The 21548-nt window shown below is 43.0% G+C and overlaps 1 protein-coding gene across 1 annotated transcript in view; it reads right to left on the bottom strand.

The window, feature by feature from the left end:
* The window catches only part of LOC106584068 (adenylate cyclase type 1), a 79519-nt gene that overhangs the window by 27017 nt on the left and 30954 nt on the right, over positions 1-21548 (bottom strand). The window contains exons 3-11 of the mRNA XM_082967918.1: positions 20896-21014; positions 15107-15218; positions 13405-13532; positions 12610-12768; positions 11677-11818; positions 9208-9363; positions 6046-6237; positions 430-527; positions 90-174 (exon numbers count right to left, since the gene is read on the bottom strand). Of these exons, the coding sequence (XP_082824044.1) occupies positions 90-174; positions 430-527; positions 6046-6237; positions 9208-9363; positions 11677-11818; positions 12610-12768; positions 13405-13532; positions 15107-15218; positions 20896-21014 (1191 nt within the window). The remainder of the gene's footprint in view (positions 1-89; positions 175-429; positions 528-6045; positions 6238-9207; positions 9364-11676; positions 11819-12609; positions 12769-13404; positions 13533-15106; positions 15219-20895; positions 21015-21548) is intronic.

The following is a 21548-nucleotide window of genomic DNA, read 5'->3' on the forward strand; positions in this document are numbered from 1 at the left end:
TTGAGCTTGGCCTATAGGGAATCGAGTGCAATTTGGGACATATAGACTAGCACTAGCCTCAGTAGACTAGCACACACACACTTCCCTACCTGAACACTTGTGATGTACAGATACATCACACAGACCACATGGAAGCACACACACAGCACCAGCACCAGCAGCACCAACAGTCCCCTAGAGACAGAGAGACAGAGAGACAGAGAGAGAGAGACAGAGAGAGAGACACAGACAGACGGACGGACAAATAAATAATATTATTTAAAACCAAAATATATTGTGAATGAGTGTGCTTGTATGAGTTTATGATATGAAGTTTATATATACTGTAAGTGCATAGTAACTTATCATCATACTTTCTGTGTCTCAATCATTTCTGTTTCCTTGTGTGTGCGCGTGCGCGTGCGTGCGTGTGTGTGTGTATGTACGTACTGTGGCATCATCAGAAGATGGATAAGGCCAAAGAGAGCAGCGAGGATCAGAGAGACAATCACCGCACTGATGAAGTTACCATCATACTCCTGGTTATACTGGAGAGAGAAAGAGTGAGAGACAGAGAGACAGAGCGAGAGAGAAGAGGGACAGAAATAGTAGAGCATGGTGATCACTGACGTAATTCAGCATGCCCTTTACACTCCAGCCCGTATACGGGTTGAAAATGGCAGATTTGGTCAATGATAAGCACATACATTGGAACGCAGTGGCTCTACAGTATCATGCTTTACATAACGTCAGGGCCCAGGGTCTCCACTTTACAGCGCTCGTTGAGATTTAACTGACAGACGCTCTAAACGTGAGCACCACAAGCAAAAAGAAGATGCTCCAATCCCTCTCTAATTGGGCTACTTTTGCAAATGTTCTGAGCGATGCAGTAAACCAAGAGGTGTCGGTGTGTTCTGAAAGATGAAACATTGAAGATTATAGTAAATACCACGTTGATGTCGCGCAAGCAAACCACACACACCCGTGTGTCCATTTCCATATCATAAAACTCAACGTTTATGATTGCTACGTTTGATGTACAGTTACGAGGATGACATGGCGTCATACCCTGAGTTGTTTGAACAGAATGAGCCTATGTTTGTCATACTGTGAAGAGAATTTGCTGTGGAACAGGCAACTGAACGCACTCATGGCTCCATTCTATGCGCACCAACATGAGGTGCCTTGTGAAAGCCTGACACTGTAAGATCCTATTTTCTAATGGACCATTTTTGGATTGCGTAAACAACAACAGTAATTGTGTGATGGTGGGCATGCAGGGCTGTGTTCCAAATAGAATCCACAGTGCAATGTTTGAATTGAATCTTGTGTCAGGGGAACTGTTGCGTCCTCACCTCTGGTCTGATATATTCCCCGGAATCTCTACAGTGTTCCGTTTTAATTGCTACCACGGTAATGCATATGCTTCTCAAACATTTAAATGTAGCCCTAAAATACCCTCCCACCAGGGTTGTGCTCAATTCAGAATTTTGGAATTGACACCCATTCAACTCTGAAATTCAAATTGAATTGGCCACAACCTACAAGACGGATAATTTGAATTGATTTGAGTTTGAGTGAGAGGAAGTAGAATTTAATTCAGTGCAATTCAAATAAATGTCACTCAGTCATAGAACATGAGAGTTTAATTGAATCTCTATATATCCCTTTTCTCTGGAAACAATGTTCATATGCTCTTTTAACCTGTCACACCCTGACCTGAGAGAGCCTTTTTTATGTCTCTATTTAGGTTTGGTCAGGGTGTGATTTGGGTGGGCATTCTATCCTTTTTTCTATGCTTTGTATTTCTTTGTTTTGGCCTGGTATGGCTCTCAATCAGAGACAGCTGTACATCGTTGTCGCTGATTGGGAGTCATACTTAGGCAGCCTGATTTCCTTTGGGGTTTGTGGGTAGTTAATTTCTGTTTAGTGTTTTGCACCTGACAGAACTGTTTGGCTGTCGTTTTTTTGGTTTAAAGTGTTCTATATTTAATAAAATAATGATGAGCACTAACCACGCTGCGCCTTGGTCGACTCTCTTCAACGAAGGCCGTTACATAACCTTAGTGCTTAAAATAGCCAATTATATTTCCACCAACCATTTCATCTGTTTGGCTTCTTTTTGAAGGGTCAACTTGAGGGTTAAAATAATGCATTCTTGGAAATAAAGTAACTTAGAATATTCACATACAGGTACAATTTCTTTACAATATGTATATTTGTATAGACTACACCTAATATAGAATAGAAGAGGCATTTAAATTTCATTGAATTTCACTGAATGAAATTATATTTCCTTTCATTCAAATTGCAATCATGTATCCTGTTTACTATTTCAATTCAAATTCAAGAATTTAATTGGAATTTATGAAGCATTCTCAATTCAATTCTGAATTGAGCACAACCCTGCTTCCCACACATACACACACAAACGCACAGACAAGCACGTAGGCACAGTTGTTCTGTTCTAGGTGTCTGTGTCCACGCACACGCAGGAGAAAGCCATCCGGCGAGTACATGTGGCTCAGATGCTCCCAAATCATTAGCAGCACCCCCTCCTGAGAGGGTGGGTGGATCCCTTAAACCTCCACAATCACAGACAACAGGCATGGGAAAGACAGAGGAGAAAGGAAGAGAGAACGAGACAGAGAGAGAGAGAGAGAGAGATACCAGATACAAATTAGGATCTGACAAAAAAAATAAAAAAAATACATTATTTAACCCATTGCCCTTTATGGTTGTGAGGTCTGGGGTCCACTCACCAACCAAGCACTCACAAAATGGGACAAAATCCAATTCTGCTAAAATATCCTCAGTGTACAATGTAAAATACCAAATAATGCATGCAGAGCAGAATTAGGCTGATACCCGCTAATTATTAAAATCCAGAAAATAGCCATTAAATTCTACAACCACCTAAAAGGAAGCAATTCCCAAACTTTCCATAACATAGCCATCACCTACAGAGATTAACCTGGAGAAGAGTCCACTAAGCAAGCGGGTCCTGGGGCTCTGTTCACAAACACAAACAGAGCACCAGGACAGCAACACAATTAGACCCAAGCAAATCATGAGAAAACAAAAAGATATTTACTTGACACTTTGGAAAGAATTAACCAAAAAACAGAGCAAACTAGAATATCAAATCAAATCAAATGTATTTATATAGCCCTTCTTACATCAGCTGATATCTCAAAGTGCTGTACAGAAACCCAGCCTAAAACCCCAAACAGCAAGCAATGCAGGTGTAGAAGCACGGTGGCTAGGAAAAACTCCCTAGAAAGGCCAAAACCTAGGAAGAAACGTAGAGAGGAACCAGGCTATGAGGGGTGAGTACACAGAATAGAGAATACACAGTGGCAGAATACCTGACCACTATGACTGGCCCAAAATTAAGCAAACCTTTGACTATGTACAGACTCAGTGAACATGGCCTTGCTATTGAGAGAGGCCACAGTAGGCTGACCTGGCTCTCAAGAGAAGACAGGCTATGTGCACACTGCCCACAAGATGAGGTGGAAACTGAGCTGACGTCCTGCCAAATGTATGTCCATATTAGAGACACATATTTCCCTCAGATTACACTGACCCACAAAGAATTAAAAAAACGAATCATTTTTTGATAAACTCCCATATATATTGGTTGCCATTACAGTGTGCCATTACAGCAGAAGGATTTGTGACCAGTTACCACAAGAAAAGGGCAACCAGTGAAGAACAAACACTATTGTAAATACAACCCATATTTATGTTTATTTATTTTCCCTTTTGTACTTTAACTATTTGCACATCGTTACAACACTGTATATAGCCATAATATGACATTTGAAATGTCTCTATTCCTTTGGAACTTTTGTGAGTGTAATGTTTACTGTTCATTTTGTATTGTTTATTTCACTTTTGTTTATTACCTATTTCACTTGCTTTGGCAATGTAAACATATGTGACTCGTTTCAGGAAACTAGGCCTACGTCGCGCGTCATTACTTCACAGGAGAGCCATTTGAACTTTTTGGGCAGAAATGCCTACTGGAACACGTGAACATGTATGTGCCTTAATACAAACTTGTATGCCAACTGTAAAGACAAATACAATTGTTAAATTACAAGCCTAGTTAGTTTAGCCAAGGAAAAGAACAGCAACCTTTCCGCTAGCCATGATTGTCTGAGAGATGAGTTTGTTTGGTCTGCCATGTAGCACGCTTCTGTCTATAACATGATCTGGTCAGTATATATAGGTAATCCTTTCTAAAGTGGCTTTTTTGAAAAATATCACATAGTAGAACTGCAAAAGTGTTCATCTCCACTTTCTGGGGGACTGAGTTTTTAAATCAGTGGAATACCAGGTGGAATTTGAGTATGATAGCTAAGGTGATGGAGAAAATTCTGGCATTTGATTGCAAATATACAGACGGAGTCGAAAAGAGAACACACAGAAGGCTGTTGTACAAAACACCTGTCTCCGGATTACATCTTCAAACTAAGGGCAACCATGGCGTCCGTGACAGAGGGAGGAGTGTCCGTCCATGTATACATTTTCAGATATTACACGTTTCTAATTTTGTCAGAAAGTCATTTTCATTTCAATTTAAAGCGTACTGTTAGCTAGCTAGCTCACATTAACTGGCTGGCTCGCTAGCTAACGTTTCGTGTATGATCTGTGTAGTAATATTATTCATATCTCAGAGCTGTTTACATTGCTAGTTATAGCCTAATGCTATATCAGAGTAGATAGCCAGAGCGAATTTACCAGCTATGTCTATTGACAGTTGTCTCAGTGACATCATAAACATTCTATTGGAATGGTTACTTGCATAGTGGAGTCTTTTGTTTAGACATGTAGCTAGCTAGCTAAACAATGAACCATAATACTAACTCATAACGTTACTAGCCTGCATGAATCTGCAGGTAGCTAACCAACCAGGTTCAATGTTATAGCTAACATTAGGCTATAACTAGCAATGCAAACGGCTCTGAGATACGAATAATATTACTACACAGATCATACACGTAACGTTAGCTAGCTAGCTAACAGTACACTTTAACTTTAAATGAAAATAACTTTCTGACAAAATTAGAAACGTGTAATATCTGAAAATGTAGCTAGCTAGAATCTCTTACCCGTACACATGGACCCCCCCCCCCCCCCCTTCTGTCACGGATGCCATGGTTGCCCTTAGTTTGAAGATGTCATCTGGACAGGTGTTTATACAACAGCCTTCTGCGTGTACTCTTTTCGACTCCGTCTACATATTTGCAATCAAATGCCAGAATTTTCCCCATCTCCTTACCTATCATACTCAAATTCCACTGATTTCAAAGCTCGGTCCCCCAGAAAGTGGAGAGCAACACTTATGGAGTTCTACTACGCGATATATTTAAAAAAAGCTGGGTTAGAAAGGATTACCTACACACACTGACCAGCTCATATTATAGACAAAAGTCTATAATAATGGCTAAACCAACTAGTCTCTTAATTTAACAATTGTATTCATATTTACAGATGGCATACTGTACAAGTTTGTTGTCAAGGCACATGAAAGTTCGCGTTCCAGAAGATATTTCTGCCAAAAAACGCATTTTGATAACAAAAAAAGTTTACATTAAATGGCGCTCATGTGAGGTAGTGATGCGCGACATACGCCTACATTCCTGAAACGAGTCACATATGTGCATTAGAAGAAGGCTGGTGGGAGGAACTATAGGAGAACAGGCTCATTGTTTTTTTATTCTTTGTTTAACCTTTATTTAACTAGGCAATCCGTTAAGAACAAATTCTTATTTACAATGACGGCCTACACCGGCCAAACCTGGGCGAAGCTGGGCCAATTGTGAGCCGCCCTATGGGACTCCCAATCACGGCCGGTTGTGATACTCTGGAATGGAATCAAACATGTAGTTTCCATATGTTTGATGCCGTTCCATATATTCCATTCCAGCCATGAGCCAGTCCTCCTATTGCTCGTCCCACCATCCTCCTCTTATGTGCATGCATGTGTGTAAGTATAAGTGCATGTGTGTGTGTGTGTGTATACGTGTGGGTATAACGTGTGTGTACTCTACTAACCCTGCGCTCCCTGTCTGTGTTCCTGTAGATGAGTGTAATGAAGTTGAGGTCGGTGGTCTGTGAGTCTGTCTGGCGAGCCTCGATAAGCCGGCCGATGTAGCGGTTGACCCGTGTACCAGGGAGGTGCTGCACAGTGCTTGAGAGTGATGTCCGGCTACACACCTTCTCTGGTGTCGTCCGCAACACACGCCTCTGTCAGGGTCCAGGGACAGGGAACAAGGTGTTAATATTAGGACAGTATCAGTCACAATGACTTGAACCCCAACCACAGAAAAACCTGGAAGTTGCCATTCCACCTTTATACAAATGGTCATTCCAAGCTTATAAAGTTCTTATAGGCCCTACAGCTTCCAAGTTTGGTCGCAAACAATTATTATCGGAAGAAATAATGAAGCACGATATACAGGAATCATATCAACTTCATTGGTAAGAATAGAATTCCCTTCAATTGATAAACCTATGAGAATGTGTGAGCTGTAGCCTACAGCAACAGGCAGCTAGTAGTCTAGCTAGCACAGCTAATGGTGTCATTGTGTTATTAGGGGTTCAAGAAGCGAAGCTGGTGAAATCCTATTATGTTTTTTCAGGTTCATTACGGGTCCACCAGCAAATCTGGTGAAGCCCTATTGTATTGTTATTATTATGTTCCTTTTTCTGCCATTTTGCAGAAAAACATCAAATTCCTGTGAGATGAAAAGGCCCAGGACGATGCAACTGTTTGACTCAGTCTGATGAAACTTGGCACACATGCTCAGGAGTATGAGGCTAGCTGTGTAAAGTATGGTTCAGTTCGGCACAAGGTGGCACTGTTTTACAGGAAAAACATTTAATTCAAGCTCATTTGCTTATTGTGGCCATATTGTTTGAGCAAGAGTCTCGAAGTTCTGATATTTGGTAAGTGTGGGAAGGAGTACAGAAATAGCTCATCATAGGGTGATGTGCCCAATTTGTTCTAATGGTGGCACAGTGGTATCACAGCTTGAACCCTGGCATTGCTGCTTGCATCTATATTTAGATTATACACTGGGTGGTTCAAGCCCTGAATGATGATTGGCTGACAGCCATGGTATATCAGACCGTATACCACAGGTATGACAAAACATTTATTTTTACTGCTCTAATTACGTTGGTAACCAGTTTATAATAGCAAAAAGGAACCTTGGGGGTTTGTGATACATGGCCAGCATACCACGGCTAAGGGCTGTGTCCAGGCACTCTAAGTTGTGTCGTGCATATGACCAGATCTTAGCCATGGTATATTGGCAATATGCCACACCTCCTTGGGCTTTATTGCTGAATTAGAGATCTATCAGAGTAGCTCATTGATAACATCAGGTGTTGTAACACTAGCACCATCAGCATTGTTACCACAACATAATACTAGGGCTTGCCATGACATAATGTAATAATGCTAGCAATAGCTGTGAGTAGTACAATGTAATATGTACTATTGGGGCTATACAATTCTATCAGTAGCAGTAATGCTGTTGGTGTCATAATGCCAACGGTAGCTGTAATGCTGTTGGTGTCATAATGCTAGCAGTAGCAGTAATGCTCTTGGTGTCATAATGCTAGTAGTAGCAGTCATACTGTTGGTGTCATAATGCTAGCAGTTCTATTTTCGGCTGGCGTTAAGCTAGAGCAATTGTGAAACACTTGCTCGTTTGCAATTTCAACCTGTTAAAGCCTGCGCTCAAACCCTTGCCCCAGGATTGGTCATTTACCTGCCTTATATGAGCTAGCTCGCGCTGGAGGGGTTATTAAAGACCAACCCGAAAGCAGGTCTGAACAGTAACGTGGTTGGTCATGGCATGGATTTTGACAACGGAAGCGCAGCCTATCCAGCTGTGATGCACAGTGCCCATGTGCAGAAGAGAGATGTGCTTTTTGTGCCCGTAAACCTTGTATTTAAAACATAAAAAGCATTGTTAAATACGGTTTTGCATTATTCACAATTCACATAGGCTCCATTTCCAAAGAGCACCCTTTGTTCGGTTACCAAAGACTCGCTCCTCCAAACATAGGCTATTACATTTTTCGGTATAACGCCATATCAACAGTAGGCCCAGGCTATATCTTCCCAATTGAGAACGTGCCTCACACATACAATACAATTTACGGGAACCTAGTATTTTTTATATGAGGAGAAGTGTGATACGTAAAGGCCTATTCTCATTGAAGCCAAATACAACAATGTTGACTGTCAACACTCCAAACATATTGAGCAAACACTGGATGTTTTTTTTTATATTTACATTTTTTACTGTTGCCTATGCTATATAATAAACTGTAGTATCATTCCACCATGGACTAGGACAAGAATATCCTGTGCCCCTAGCCATTTTGGAGTTGATGACAAGGAAAAGACCATCAATAACCTACAGAACTTGAGAAACACATGCAGTATTAAGCCATGGAATGCCTTGATTGGCCAGAGAGTGGCCAAGTCTTCGCCACACCTACAATTTGTTTATTCATCAAAACCCAGCCCTTTCGCTCCACCGCCAGCTATTGAGCTCATAATAATGGCTGTGAAAATATCAAAAATATTCCTGACACACCCCCGGACCTACAGTATAGTGCCACCACCATCGCTTAGATTTACCATTGCGTTTTGTTTGTTAAAAAATAAGCCCTTGGTGTCATAATGCTAGCAGTAGCAGTATTGCTGTCGGTGTCATAATGCTAGCAGGTAGCAGTGTAACGTGACGACAGAGTCATAACGTGACAGAGTCATAACGTTAGACCAACCCCTGACAGTTATAAGAGGATTACACAGTTGCAGGGCTATTCCTGACAGAGAAATGCCTCCAAACACACACCAATGATAGTCACAGTGTTTCACACACACGTGCACACACGCACACGCACACAAACCCACCCTATAACATAGCAGTTTGTTTTGGTGTTAGAGTTGTCAATTATATCTGTTTGTTGGTTTTAACCAAGTTTCTATAACTGATCATGTGAATGAAACTGTGTGTGTACAGGGAGGTTTATGGGAGTGATTCAGATCGTGTGTGTGTGTAAGTGCCTGTGTTTAGGATTAGGAAACCAAGCAGGATTTCAGCGCTGGAAATAAAAACCCATTAAAACCCCATATTATTTTCCAGAAATATGAATAGACGCACACCACCCGCACGTTAACAGCAACATACATACCTTGTCGTCATCCTCGCAGGTCATGACATTAGAGAAGGGGATCTCAGCCTTGAACATCTTCCTACAGTGCATGAGCTGAACCAGCAGGTAGCACACTGTCTTAAACTTCATCCTCTTAGCCGGCTTGATGTCCGACAGGATCAACCCTGGGAAGATCTGAGGAGAGAAGGGAGAAAGAGGGAGAGGCGGAGAGAGAGGGAGAGGGGAGAGCGTGACATTTGGGGGAGGAGAGAGAGGGAGAGAGTGATAGATGGGGGAGGAGAGAGAGGAAGGGAGGGGAGAGGGGGAAGTTTAAGTTCCAGAGAAAGATCAACTTCAGCCTTTGTAACATTAACTCTATAAAATGGTGGACTAACTTGTAGTGTCATGTGTGAGGAAGAGAGGAAAATGATCGGTCCTAAGACTATCAGTCATAAGACTTCCTGAGAGGAAGAAAATATGAGGTTGAGGCTTAAAGGAAAGGTTCACCCATTTTGAATGTTATATTGGTTTTTTGTGCATCTCTGAGTGATGTTCTATTGATTCCCTGGGTCATTTCAGGTTTTCATATGTATCTGAGTTATTGGCAGAAATCCAGCTGGTATTACCTTGCACCGTGATAAAGCCGCTCTCACTACACTGGAAGTTAATAGGAATACGACTTTTAGATCGTGAAAACGTCTATCATACATGTCAGAATTCAATACTGGCCGATGTCATAACTCGGGAGGATGTCTTCTCTCGAATGAGCCATTGATCATATATTTGTGATATTCCTACCTCAAGAAATGTGTAATTTAACGGAATGTCTAGCACATTTTTCCTATTTTTTGCCCCTTTAGTCCAGGGTGCATTGCATGGTGGTTGCCAGAGATATTATCGACAGCAGATAGGAATCCAATGAATGAAGGAACGTATAACGCCCCACCCAGCAGACTGTCGACCAATCGCGTTCACGTTGTCATGCTGCGTCACACGGTTGCTAAGCTAAATGTCACACAATCCCTTCGCAAAGTCAGTGTATATGTCAACAAATGTGCCTATTTTCCTCGAAAGTATGTAATGTCACGATTCCAAAGCTATACGATAATACAGAAAGCAAGTTAATTATCTTACTTCTCGGAAAATATTTGTAATGTTGTACTTCTTGTTGATGAAATTGGTGCTAATGTTGGGTTTTTGAGCTAGCACCCAAAAGACTCCCATTCACTACTTGAAGGAGAGCGCTCCTTGTCCCACTATCGCATAGAATCAACCGCGTGGCCCATTGATGTAGCATGGGCAATGTTTCCCATCTCCTCAAAAGTATATCTGCCGTTGCGAATGTTACTCCACTCTGTGAGGCACATTGATCTGCAGGTTGAACATGGTGAGACTGTACTCCTAAGTTCATAGTGCAGTTTGTTTAGGCGATTTTACAGGTAACTAGCTACGTTACATGTTCATATTGTCTTTGTTATTATTGTGTGTAGCTATGTTTTCTAGCTAGCTAGCTAACCAAACCATAGAGAGAGCATTGCATTGTGGATTTTGTAGTAGACTTGAGCTGCAACGATTTTCCATGTTGCTACCAACGTTATTATGACGCCAAAATGAAACATTGTAACACTTGTGAATTAAAGTATGTGTGACAATCCTATCTTTGTGAGGACTATAACAATTTCACCCACTACTATAAACATGTGTGTGTGTGTGTGCGCGTGCGTGCGTGTGTGTGTGTGAGTGAGCAAGAGAGCATGTGTGTGTGTGCATGCTCTGATCCACATGTATGGAGCATTACTGGGACTGGGAGACAATGATCCATATGGTAGTTCCTCACAACTTAACACTCTGTAGAGCACTTCATAGGATGAATCATTCAGCGGATGCATTCAGTGCAATCATGCCTGAACTCCGGAGGTTAATCCTATACTGACAAAAATAGGTTACATGGAATTATGCAAATGAAGAAGTTGACTAATCGCGGCAACGCAGAACCAAATCACGCGAGCGCTGGCAAGCTACTGGCTTAGGTTCTGGGTGGAGCACAGGAAGATAATGGACTAGTGCGAGTGGCAGAACCAGGGCAGATATGCACCCTGTTCAAAAGTAGTGCAATATAAAAGGGAATAGGGTAGCGCATTTGGGATGCAGCCACTGTGTGTCACTATTTACTTTAAAGGGGCTGTCAGCAGTTGCTACATCCATTTTTCAGACTTATAAATGTATTATACTGTACGTACCCATAGTTAAAAATATAATTTTGATATCATGGATGGTCAGTCCTTGCATCCATAGCGCTGTCTATGAATTTGAAAGTCATTACATTTCTTCAGCCCCATCCTGCCCATCCCATAGCTTTTTACCAAAACAGTGGCGGGGGAAAACGCTTTGCTTTTGTTTCAACTGCTGATTGGCCCTTTAAGTCTGTGGTAGGGTACAATAAAAGATTGTTGTAGCTGTGTGTTTGTGTATATTAGGTTATTATACTGTGTGTGTGTAGTTGTGTACCTTGCGTCTGTGGGAGGCTACTATGAAGAAGGTCTCGATGTGGTGTTTCTCTAAGAAGGCATGTCTCTCATGGCCAAAGCCTGGCTCCACCTCATAGTCTCCATTCAAACACTCCAGAGTAGTCCTGGTTATATGGACCTTACTGAGGAGGGAGGGAGGGAGGGAGGGAGGGAGGGAGGGAGGGAGGGAGGGAGGGAGGGAGGGAGGGAGGGAGGGAGGGAAGAGAGAGCGAGAGAGAGTGAAAGAGACATGTAATTCATTAAAGGAGAATTGGAATCTGTTTTACATCCCTTGCAGGGTTGAGATAGATTTTTTGATCATTCATTGAATTTCAGTTAATCTACTGAGCTCACTTAGATTGTAATGAAATTGATCGCTGCCTCCTGCCCTCTTTTCTCATTTGTTGGTTCTTGTTTACTTAAATCAACATTTGTGCTGATTTTTTTATTAGTTTTTTCAATAATTGAAAGCAGTAACTCCTCTTTACAGTGCATTCGGAAAGAATTCAGACCCCTTGACTTTTTCCACAGTTTGTTACGTTACAGCCTTATTCTAAAATGGATTAAATTGTTCTTTTTCCAAATCAATTTACACACAAAGTGTATAGATTGATGAGGATTTTTTTTTAAATCCATTTTAGAATAAGGCTGTAACGTAACAAAATGTGGAAAAAGGGAAGGCGTCTGAATACTTTACGAATGCACAGTATGCTTTGTCATTATGGGGTATTGTGTGTAGATTGATGAAGGGAAAAAAGCAATTTAATCCATTTTAGAATAAGGCTGTATCCTAACAAAATGTGGAAAAAGGGTCTGAATACTTTCCGAAGACACTGTATGGGCTCTTCATGGGCTCCCTATGAAAAGTAGTGCACTATAAAGGGAATACGGTGTCATTAAGGACTGGACCATAGTCTTCAGTAGTCATACATACCCAGGCAGTCCTCCTGCCTCCATCACGTTGGCCAGAGTGACATCATTGGACCAGACATCATACTGCCACTTCCTGAGTCCCAGTACCCCACAGAGCACCCGTCCCGTGTGCAGACCCACACGCATGTTCAGATCCACCTCCGTAGCCTCCACCACAGACCTAGGAAGAGACAGGGAGATAGAGAGATGAGTGTGCATGTGTGCGTGTGTGTGCGTGTGCAGTCCCTGTCTTAGTGATATGGCTCCTACAGCACAGGAAGAGAAAGAGCTAGAGTGAGCGAGACAGTGAGATTGTATGTATGTGGACAATTTCCACCACATCAGTATGCAGAGCCCCCAGAGACAGAAAACAGGGAGAAGTGAAAAGGGAGAAGGGGGGGGGGGGGGTGAGAGACAGAGAGCGAGAAAGAGAGATAATGAGATAGAGAGCGAGAGGTCTATCCATCAGTCTAAGAGAGCGCTGTCACACAGAGGGAGAAGAGGACTGTGTATGAGCGAGGGAGGAGAGGAGTGGGTATGAATGAGAGATCTAAGAGAGAGGGAGGGAGGAGAGGAGTGTGTATGATCAAGGGATGTAAAAGAGGGGGGAGAGGAGTGTGTATGGCAGCACCTGTCCTGGGTGATAAGGAGCTCCAGCAGCGACATCCAATCCGTTAAACAGAAAGACAGGAAAACAACATGACAGAAGAGAGCCTACTCAGCTCCTTGCTCTGGAAGATGGGATCAACACTGAGGTGTGTGATTCTGCGTGCATGTGAGCGCGTATGTGTGTGGTCAGTGTTCAGTGCAGACTCACGTGATAGTGTCGATCATGTCCAGGCCCATCTCCACACAGCAGTGTGCATGGTCTGCGTTGGGTTGGGTCAGACCTGACACACAGTAGTAACAGTCCCCCAGGATCTTTATACGCCTACAGTGGTTCTCCTAGAGAGAGAGGGGATAGAAGAGTGGGGGAGAGGGTAGGGGGGAGGGGGGCAGAGAGGGGGTGCAAAGAGGGAGAGGAGAGAAGGGGGGGTGAAAACAAAATGGAGAGGAAGAGAGAGGACATTTCATATTTGCCAATGCTGTTTTAACCAATCAGCATTCAGGATTAGATCCACCCATTGTAAAATTTGAATTAGTGTTCAGTTGAGTTTATTTTAGTCTGACACTGTAACCATTATTTTGTTAATTTGCTGGCTATATGAATCAGAATGTACTTTTTTGTAGCAAGGGTTATGGCAACCTGGAAATCAGGTTACAGGATTTGATTGAATGGGACCCAATCACTTCCACTGTGTGTCTAGAAATAATGACTACGACTTAATGTAAGAATGTAAAATATCAAAGAAGTGTGTGTGTGTCTGTGTACGTGCGTGTGTGTGTGTGTGTTTCAGGCCAACTCTAATTGCTCCGACATGCTCTTAAAGTAGAATCCCTCCCACACATTCTCACAGAGATGAGTTATTCGTCACAGAGCACAAACTCAACAGCATCAATAGCACACATTTACATTTACACACACGCACGCACGCACGCACACACACACACACACCACACACACACACACACACACACACACACACACACACACACACACACACACACACACACACACACACACACACACACACACACACACACACAGGAGAGTGATGCATAGCAACTGCAGTGAGAGGGAGAGATGAGAGGAGAGCAGAGGAGAGGAAACTGGGAGGTCCAGTTTTGCGCTCACAGTAGAAGAAGGATTCTGGCATGGGAGGACATGAAAAATCACAACCTAGAACATTATCCCAGAGCAAGACAGAGAACCCTGTGTGTGTGTGACAGAGAGAGGAGAGAGACAGATAGAGAAAGAAATAAATAAAGAAATGCTATGTGGACCTATAGCGTTACACAGAGTGCCCTGACCTTACTCTTAATCTCTTTATTTAATGATCTCCCTTTCTTTCATCCTCCGTTTAAAACCACTCCATTCCTTTCATCCTCCATTCTTTAAAGGACACGAGAGAGCCTTCTATAAAGTCTCTCTCTCTCTCTCTCTCTCTCTCTCTCTCTCTCCTCTCTCTCTCTCGTGAGAGGGATCATCCGATAAAAGAGTAAAGACAGTGAGAAAGAGGTGGGGAAAATGAAGGAGGCATGCTTGTGTGTGTATATTTGCATATTGTATGTAGCTCAGTAAGCCTGTCTAGAGCAGTGGCCTGGTAAAGCAGATTAGTAGTGTGATACGCTATCTATTGCCAGACTACTGTAATCATATTAATACTGCATGTGCCACGGATAAAAGCTCTCTCCCTCCCTCCACCCTACCAGCCACACACACGCACATGCACGCACACACACAAACACACAACACTCTCCTACTTCACCTCACCAACCTGGGAGAGAAGCAGAAAGGTCTGGGCACAGGGTTGGGCCTGGGGCGAAACACACAAACAGGCACGTGCACACACACACACACACACACACACACACACACACACACACACACGCACACACAATATGAGGGAGGGACTCACTGTGGCCAGCTCGTCAAACTTCCCGAAGAGTTCGTTGAGGAGTTTGACCAGTTCCTGTGCCGTACACTGAGACGCCAGGCTGGTAAACCCCACGATGTCTGCAAACAGGATACTGGAGTGGCAGGGGTAGAGAGGGAGGGAGGGAGGGAAAAGGGGGGAGTGGAAGAAAGATGGAGAAAGATGGAACAAGGAAACACTTACAAACATTGCCCACTGGGCACACACTGGTTGAATCAACGTTGTTTCCACGTCATTTCGTGGAAATGACATTGAACCAATGTGGAATAGACGTCTGTGTGCAGTCGGTGATGATCTAAAAATATCTAGGTCAGGCCCAAGGACCTTTCTGAGTGACAATTAACATTCTTATCTTGTAGCGAGTGCCCACGTTTACTTTAAATTAGTGTACAGTCGAGTTGATTTTATTCTGACGCTGTAAACATTACTTTGTTGACGAATATGAACGTGCTTTCTTGTTGCTCAACAAACATGAGGTTTGATTTAAATGTGCCTTTAGTCCAATAAATGGGGAGGACGAGAGAGGACATAAAATTAATTAAATAATTTCATCTCTTCCTCCAGCTCTAAACTAGCCAGTGCTAGTTTAGTTTGAACAGTGTGCTAAAAGCCACTTATCCTCTGAGTTGTTTGTCGACAGCACAGATAGTTAGAACAACAAGGTGTTATAGATCTAATTCACTGTGAATATCTTCACCAGCCCTCGGCTCTAACACTAAGTGAATGTATGGATGGGAGTGTGAGAGAGAGTGACTTCTTCAGTAAGCCAGGGTGTGAGAGAGAGAGAGTGACTTAAGCCATAGTGTGAGAGTTACTTTTGGAAAAACCCTCCGTGAGCCATGACTATCTCAAATGTTGTCGGTCTACGTCTCAGATGGCACCCTATTCCCTATATAGTGAACTACTTTTTGCAGCTTGGCTTGACTTGACTTGAAGGGTTTGGATATATGCAAAGCTGGGATCACAGCTCTGTCTATTTACAACTTCACTTCTGTCATTTCCCTTTGAACAGCACTATGTTGTGGGCCGTGTGTGTGTGCTTGTGCGCACGCTCTACCTATTTTGGAGAGGAGGAGGGGTGCAGAAGGTGGCGAAGAGGGAGTGGAGGAGGGTTAGAGGAGGGGGGCGAGGAGGGTTGGAGGGGGTAATAGCAGATCTAAACAGGGGTGCGATCATACACCTCTGAGTCACATCAAAAGACCTAAGCTGTGTTCAAATGCTCATACTAACCACACTAACTGTACTATTGTGAAGTAAATTGAGTATGTAGTATGCTTATTGGTCATGGTATGGATATACTTAGTATGCCAAAAGTTCCTGGATGTCGTACTAAATTTGGCAAAATACAAAGTATACAAGCAGTGGACACTATTTCCGTGCTTTTAGGGCCCATAATGCAATTCTTCAGAAAATGGGCATGGCTTCACAACATTTTCAGATTTTAAGAAAATGGCGTAAAATACGCAGCCGGCATCCGACGAGAGCGGATACAAATTCATTGCTTTAATTAGGACAAATGTTATGAAAATGTTGAGCAATATAATAATGTAATGACTTTTCAAATAAGTTACATTACATGATATGTTGGCTGACAATTTGTTAGCTACGCTATCCTTACGAACCACATAGCATTACAGTATATACATGACTAATAGCATTACTAATACATCGAACTTGTCAGGCAGTATATTAACTATATGCTATCTAACTAACTACCCAACATTTATTGATTTGATTACCGACGTCATTCTTAGCTAAGTGGTATAGTCGTTGTGAGTTCTCAATGGTCATTGTTAATTCTGGCTATCTACTCTGATTTTAGAGCACTCTTGTCTGAATGTGTCCGAGCGCAGAATATGGCCGGTGTCAGTAAACCTTGGCAAAAACAAGCGTAATTAAATTGTTGCCAGCAGTTACCAATGCTCTGGATAACATGAAAACAGCCTAACCAGCTCAGCTAGTGCGAGTAAAATGGTAAGCGTGAGGTGTTCTCTCATTTGTGTCTGTGAAGTAGCTAGCAAGACAGCCAACGTTAGCTAGTTAGCTTGGGTGCTTGACTGCCGTGGTGAGGTCAGAACGCTCGGATCAACCCTACTCCACGGCCAGAGAGTCCAGTGTACGCTCCGAGAGCGAAACTCTCTGAATTTACGAACGGACAATCTGACAACGCTCTGGATTTGAGCACTCCAGATTTTATTTACAAACACACCCGATATCGTAAAATGTTTTGCTTACAATCTAGCATGGGTTTGCAGAGCAACAGCATCAACTTCCCGTAGACAGGCAAAGTGCTAGTACGCTCAACTGAAAGGATACCGTTTGTTTACAGTATACTAAAATTAACTAATAATATATGTTATGCAGTATACACTCATTAAGTATGTAGTATACAGTATGTTAGTATGGGTATTCGAACACAGCTCTAGATCCCCGAGATGTCACACCTTCACCATTTGCCACACAACACTGATTACTTTGAGTGTGTCAGTGTGTGCATGTGTGTGTGTGCGTATTTATGAACACTGCCTCTCCACTGTGGCAGGCAGGCACACAGACAGAGACAAACAGACCGACCACGGGAGCTGAAGCTGTACCCTAGCTGGTTGGATGACAGCGAAGGCTGTGTTGCTCCTTCACACTGACAGTGAGTGGGAGGTTTACAGAGCTGTAGGTGTCTGGTAGGGAACCCCGCAGGGTAGGCAAATACACGTAACTGCCAAAATAAAGGAAAAGCCAACATAAAGTGTCTTAATAGGGCGATTGACCACCACGAGCCAGAACAGCTTCAATGCACCTTGGCATAGATTCTACAAGGGTTTGGAACTCTATCGGAGGGATGCGACACCACTCTTCTGCAAGAAATTCCATCAGTTGGTGTTTTGTTGACGGTGGTGGAAAACACTGTCTCAGTGGCCACTCCATAATCTCCCATAAGTGTTCAGCTGGGTTGAGCGCTGGTGACTAAACTATCAATGGTATATGGTTTTCATGCTCATCAACCCATTCAGTGACCACTCGTGCCCTGTGGATGGGGCATTGTCAAACTATGGGACCGTAGCCATGGCAGGCAAAATAATGGTCTGCCCAGCATTTTTGTACATCACCCTAGGCATGATGGAATGTTAATAACTTAATTAACTCAGGAACCACACCTGTGTGGAAGCACCTGCTTCCAATATACTTTGTCTCCCTCATTTACTCAAGTGTTTCCATTATTTTGTCAGTTACCTGTTTGGCACCATATGGCACCATATTCCCTATATAGTGCACTACTTTTGACCAGGGCCCATAGGGAATATATAGGTATTATACAACGGGTGGGTCTAATCCTGAAATCTGATTGGTTAAAACCCCATTCCAGCCAGTATCTATTCCGCAAGTTACCACCGGCTAAATCTATGAAAAAATTCCTATTTACTCTGTTCCATCTGACTGCGCAATCCACTGTCTCATCAGCCCAGCCAGGCATTTTATAAACTGGATCTCCACTATAAAAAGCATCTACACATTGTCTCACATTTATTTTAGACTAACATTTACGTTTTCAACAGCGGAGATTTGTATAAACAATGCTGTGTGTCTCGCCGACATTTGCAACATTGTTTCAATATTCAAATTCAATCTCCAGCTGTCCCATAGTAATGAACGTGTCGGGAGTTGGGATGAGACAGACAGGCAGCGTTTCTCAGCCAGTCGAAATCAGGAATATATACAAAGAAATGTAAATTGAAAATGAAACAAAGTGCAGCTAGTTTGCAGTCTTCCAGCTTCAGTTTGAAGTGATTGTGTTAGCCATTTTGTTGTCTAGCTCCTCTGTCCTGACGAGTGAGCACATTCCTATGCCAGGCGAAATCGCACGACATTTGCTTATTGTTATGGATGTGTGATCTCATGTGATAAATCATGTGATAACGTGACATGTGAGCACATGAAAACATGATCTCATGTGAAATAAACATGATAACATGGGGATGCAAAATTTCAACATGTGATACCATGTGAAATGAAGGCAGTTGGAGGGTAGGCCGCTAAATGTATTTTTTTTCACCTTTATTTAACCCTGTAGGCCAGGTTCTCATTTACAACTGCGACCTGGCCAAGTTAAAGCAAAGCAGTGCGACAAAAACAACAACACAGAGTTACACATGGGATAAACAAACGTACAGTCAATAACACAATAGAAAAATCTATATACAGTGGGTGCAAATGTAATAAGATTAGAGAAGTAAGGCAATAAATAGGCCACAGAGGCGAAATAATTACAATTTAGCATCAACACTGGAGTGATAGATGTGCAGATGATGACGTGCAAGTAGAGATACTGGGGTGCAAAATAGCAAAAAAAAGAACAATATGGGGATGAGGTAGTTGGGTGGGCTATTTACAGATGGGCTGTGTACAGGTGCAGTGATCGGTAAGCTGCTCTGACAGCTGATGCTTGAAGTTAGTGAGTGAGATATAAGTCTCCAGCTTCAGTGATTTTTGCAATTCGTTCCAGTCATTGGCAGCAGAGAACTGGAAGGAAAGGCGGCCAAACTAGGAGTTGGCTGTAACGGGGTGAGTGCCTGGTTGCCGGGAAGTCAAGCGCAGGAGAGCAGAGATGGGTGATAACAGGAGAACTTTAATATACACCCTGGCCCAAAGGCACAGGCGAGACAGCACAAAGCACAACCACGGTAACATGAACCAGATTAAATAAAACAAACAAACCTAGGTTTGAAACAAACCTAGCGCAAGCCAGCCTGTAGCGTAACACCCTACACAAAGAACAATTCCACACACAGACATGGGGGAAACAGAGGGTAATATACATTTAGTCTGATGAGGGAATGTGAACCAGGTGTGCGGCGATGGCTAGAAGACCGGTGACGTCGACCGCCGAACGCCGCCCGAACAAGGAGAGGGACCGATTTCGGCGGAAGTCGTGACATTGGCTTTGGGGATGACCAGTGAAATATACCTGCTGGAGCACGTGCTACGGGTGGGTGTTGCTATGGTGACCAGTGAGCTGAGATAAGGCGGGGCTTTATCTAGCAGACTTATAGATGACCTGGAGCCAGTGGGTTTGGCGACGAATATGAAGCGAAGGCCAGCCAACGAGAGCATACAGGGCGCAGTGGTGGGTAGTATATGGGGCTTTGGTGACAAAACGGATGGCACTGTGATAGACTACATCCAGTTTAGTGTTAGAGTTTTAGTGGCTATTTTGTAAATTACATTGCCAAAGTCAAGGATCGGTAGGATAGTCAGTTTTACGAGGGTGTGTTTGGCAGCATGAGTGAAGGAGGCTTTGTTTGCGAAATAGGAAGCCAATTCTAGATTTAATTTTGGATTGGAGATGCTTAATGTGAGTCTGGAAGGAGAGTTTACAGTCTAACCAGACACCTAGGTATTTGTAGTTGTCCACATATTCTAAGTCAGAACCGTCCAGAGTAGTGATGCTAGTCGGGCAGGCAGGTGCGGGCAGCAATCGGTTGAAGAGCATGCATTTAGTTTTACTAGCATTTAAAAGCAGTTGGAGGCCACGGAAGGAGTGTTTTATGGCATTGAAGCTTGTTTGGAGGTTTGTTAACACAGTGTCCAAAGAAGTACCCCCTGATCTAAAAGTCCTTACCTCTCACTGAGCCAAACCAGTCTCAGTCTATTTTTGAACTTCATGTCATTTAACAAAGACAAGATGACACTGGGTGAAGAACAAGACGACCATCAAACTCCCTGCCGCTCGCCAGTCAGACAGCCTGTTGTTGTCATAGCTTCACTTACGTACGTACCTGACGTTGTCATGACGCTGGATGTAGATCTTGTGAAAGATTCTCTCGGGCGGCTTCAGGAAGTCTTCCTTCATCTCCATGGCAACATTCCTGGGCAACAGGCTCATCAGGAGGCGCTCCTAAAGCAGGAGTAGCCGATAGAGAGAGTGGGCTGGGTTAGAGGTCATATATGGAAAAGGAAAAAGTCCTTACCCACTCATTATAAAGAGCATGCATCCCAAATGGCATTCTATTCCCTATATAGTGCACTACATTCAAACAGAGCCCAGTGGGTTATTACAGTACAATATATATACTGTACAGGTAAGTGCCAAAATAAAGGAAACACTTGAGTAAATGAGGGATACAAAGTATATTGAAAGCATGTGCTTCCCGACAATTGTGGTTCCTAAGGTAATTAAGCAATTAACATCCTTGCTTAGGGTTGTATAAAAATGCCCAGTTCCCATTATGTTGCATACCAAGGCTAGAACAAAAGAACTCAGTGACTCGGAAAGAGAGGTCTCAAATGAGCATAGGGGGTTTGAGAGTGTGTGTGTGTGCCTCAGTCACCAGATCTCAACCCAATTGAACACTTATGGGAGAGTCTGGAGCGGTGCCTGAGACAGCATTTTCCACCACCATCAACAAAACACCAAAGGATGGAATTTCAC

This window comes from Salmo salar, chromosome 23 (genome assembly GCF_965601325.2).
Source record: "Salmo salar chromosome 23, fSalSal1, whole genome shotgun sequence".
Taxonomy (NCBI): domain Eukaryota; kingdom Metazoa; phylum Chordata; class Actinopteri; order Salmoniformes; family Salmonidae; genus Salmo; species Salmo salar.